This window comes from Chroicocephalus ridibundus, unplaced genomic scaffold (genome assembly GCF_963924245.1).
Source record: "Chroicocephalus ridibundus unplaced genomic scaffold, bChrRid1.1 SCAFFOLD_98, whole genome shotgun sequence".
NCBI lineage: Eukaryota > Metazoa > Chordata > Aves > Charadriiformes > Laridae > Chroicocephalus > Chroicocephalus ridibundus.
In genome coordinates, this window is record NW_026961319.1 from 582751 (window position 1) to 586098 (window position 3348).

Below are 3348 nucleotides of genomic sequence, written 5' to 3' on the forward strand. Positions count from 1 at the left end.
TCTTTTATCCCAGAGGACTACAAAGGCAGGATGAGGACCCTCCATTGACTCAGATGAATCCCTGCCCTCAGAAAAGGTAAAGGAGATTCCTTCCTGGTATGTCTGGGTGTCCTGTCTAATATTAAAAAGAAAAAGCTATTTTTGGACCTCAATACCTCTCTGATTGAGAAATGCAAATGTTGGAACAAAATGTCTTTTTGTAATGGGAGAAATAACACTGCAGGAAAGTGTCTGTGCCCAGCTGAGGCAGGGAACAGCAGGGATTACATCAGCAGGTTCCCCTGGAGCCCCAGGGACACCTGGAGGGAGCCCTGAGGGGGCAGAGAAAGGGCTGCCTTGGGCTGGTCCTCTGCGTCTGAGCTGGGCTGGGCTCCTGGCATGGAGGGAGCTGATGGCAAGCGGGCAGCGCTGCAGAGAGACAGCTCTGCCCAGGAGCAGCTCCTCTGCCAAGCGCAGCAGGGCTGAGGGCACTGCCTGCAGGCACCCGAGAGGAGCCAGGCACAGAGAGGACAAAGGCAGTCTGGGGTGGGAGGAGAGTTCTGAGCTTGTTCTTGGGGAAATCTTCAGCCCTGTTGACACAGTCAGTCTCTGGCTGTAGGGCAAGGCAGGGGAGTCTCCTGGAGGGATGTTCTAGGGCTGGCTGAGAGGAGCTGTCAGGATGGCTCTCCTGGCTTCTCTGGTGTGGAGAAGGAGGACGTGCTTCAGAGCAGGGCTGCCCTGCTGCACCATGGCAGCGACAATGAAGGAGGGCTGCCTTCTGCGAGGGACTGTGGCAGGGTTTTGAAGACAGGTGGGTGTGCAGGCAGGGGTGCCCAGGGCTGTCCTTGAGAGCAGGGTCCCTGCACCCCAGGGGGCTTTGTGCCGGGGCAGGGACTCTGCTGCTTGCCAGGGTCAGCTCTCAGCCTGCCCAAGGAGTTCCCCCCCAAGCTTCTGTGGGGAGAAGCTCTGGGGAAAAGGAGAGACTCCCCTCAGGGCAGGGTCCTTTGGCTCTTTTGAGAGTGTGCTGTGTGGGTCAGGGCTGCCCACAGCTGCAGATCAGCCCCAGAGCACTGGCAGAGGCAGCATTTACAGAGGAAAGACAAGGCAGGGGCTGCCTGGAAGATGAAGACATTGCAGGGTCTGTGCTCTCAGCTGTCTCCTGAGGGAAAGGAGCTGTCACTGTTCCACTGAGGAATCAGCAGATCTGCCAGAAAGCTCACAAAGCGCCTTCACCCCCTCCTCTCCCTACACACAGCACCAGCAGCACCTTTGCTTCCAGCATCAGGCTTTCTCTCATCTCCTCCTGAGGAGCCACAAAGAGGGAGATGGCCCTGGGCAGTGCCCTGCTGCCAGGAGGGGTCTGCAGGGCAGAGCTGAGCCCCCAGCGGGTGGGATGGGCTGTGGGAGCAGGGAGAGGGAGGAGACCTGGGCACAGAGAAGCGGCTCCTGGCAGGGGCAGCTCCAGGCAGCAGAGAGCCACTCCACCCGGCTGCATCCCTCTCTGCTCGGCTGCACAGGGAAAGAGAAACCAGATGGGAGAAACTGACTTTGAAACTGGACACTTTAACACCCACAAAAGGCCATTTTCGTCTTCAAGTACATTGTCAGGGAGACCATTGTCCGAGAGGTGTAAGGACAGGACAGCTGGGTGGTGCCCAGCAGGTCACTGGTGTGCAGAGCAGCTCTCCTGACTCTGCACTGGGGCACAGAGAGCCCTTTTGTCCCTCAGGGCTCAGCAGTGTTCAGGCTAAAGGCAATGGGAAAGAGAAGGACTTCTGCCCCTGCAAAGAAAGTGCCCTCAGCAGCACAAACTTGATCTCACAAAAAGGAGCTGAATGAAATTATTCCAAAGGAAGAGAAGTCCTTTTGCGGAGATCTTTTTGGAAACAGAATGAGGTGGGGTCAAAGAAGTCTGCCTTAACTTGCCAAGGTCTTTCCCTCTTTCAACAGTCCCCCATGCCCAGAGCGGAACAAATGTCCAACGGCAGCTCCATCAGCCAGTTCCTCCTCCTGGCATTCGCAGACACACGGGAGCTGCAGCTCTTGCACTTTGGGCTCTTCCTGGGCATCTACCTGGCTGCCCTCCTGGCCAACAGCCTCATCATCACCGCCATCGCCTGTGACCACCGCCTTCACACCCCCATGTACTTCTTCCTCCTCAACCTCGCCTTCCTCGACCTCGGCTTCATCTCCACCACTGTCCCCAAAGCCATGGTCAATTCCCTCTGGGACAACAGGGCCGTCTCCTACACAGGATGTGCTGCCCAGCTTTTTCTGTTTGTCTTCTTCCTTGCCGCAGAGTGTGCCCTTCTCACTGTCATGTCCTATGACCGCTACGTTGCCATCTGCAAACCCCTGCACTACGGGACCCTGATGGGCAGCAGAGCTTGTGTCCACATGGCAGCAGCTGCCTGGGGCAGTGGGTTTCTCACTGCTCTCCTGCACACGGCCAGTACATTTTCCCTGCCCCTCTGCCAGGGCAATGCTGTGGACCAGTTCTTCTGTGAGATCCCCCAGATCCTCAAGCTCTCCTGCTCACACTCCTACCTGAGGGAACTTGGCCTTCTTATATTAAGTGCTTTGTCAGTTTTTGTTTGTTTTATTTTCATCGTGCTGTCCTATGTGCAGATCTTCAGGGCCGTGCTGAGGATCCCCTCTGAGCAGGGACGGCACAAAGCCTTTTCCACGTGCCTCCCTCACCTGGCCGTGGTCTCCATCTTTATCAGCACTGGCTTATTTTCTCACCTGAAGCCCCCCTCCATCTCCTCCCCAGTTCTCGATCTGGTGGTGGCAGTGCTGTACTCAGTGGTTCCTCCAGCAGTGAACCCCCTCATCTACAGCATGAGGAACCAGGAGCTCAAGGAGTCCATTAGGAAAGTCATTTATTCGATGTTTGTCAATATTGATAAATTTTCCATCACTGTCCACAAATGACATCTACGGTATCCCAGTGCAGGCCTGTACACTGTTTATTGTTTTTTCTTTCTAGCATTTCCTGTAGTGTTGTTTATGGTTATTACATTTTTAAATAATTGTTTGTATTTAGCTCACTCTCCTGAGACATGAACCCATCTCTCTCTATCACCTGAAACCTCTATAAATGTTTTTCTAACACAATTTGAGAGCTGCCACTTCTGTAACGTCTCTCTAATACTGTGACATCTTCCCTGTGCAGTTCCTCAAGTTTTGGCTGTTCTTCCAAAGCTGATATCAGGAACAGGCCCCGATGTTTCACCCCAAAAGGGCCCGAGTAAAAAGCTCGTTGTCATATTGGAAGCTGTTAGGGAAGAAGGGTTGGACTTAGGACTCATCTGTTGTTGCCTATTGACGGTGGAGATGGTGAATGGTCACTGAGATACTGTCACAGTG

The 3348-nt window shown here is 54.3% G+C and overlaps 1 protein-coding gene across 1 annotated transcript; it reads left to right on the forward strand.

Annotated features, from left to right (window-relative positions):
• The first annotated feature begins 1953 nt into the window (after positions 1-1953).
• LOC134509326 (olfactory receptor 14J1-like) lies at positions 1954-2913 on the forward strand. Its single transcript, XM_063321806.1, has one exon. The coding sequence runs from the start codon at positions 1954-1956 to the stop codon at positions 2911-2913; it is 960 nt and encodes a 319-aa protein (XP_063177876.1).
• The last annotated feature ends 435 nt before the right edge of the window (positions 2914-3348 follow it).

What these genes read in the sequence shown, in the direction of transcription:
- LOC134509326 (XM_063321806.1), top strand. Translation starts at nt 1,954, where the DNA reads ATGTCCAACGGCAGCTCCATCAGCCAGTTCCTCCTCCTGGCATTCGCA.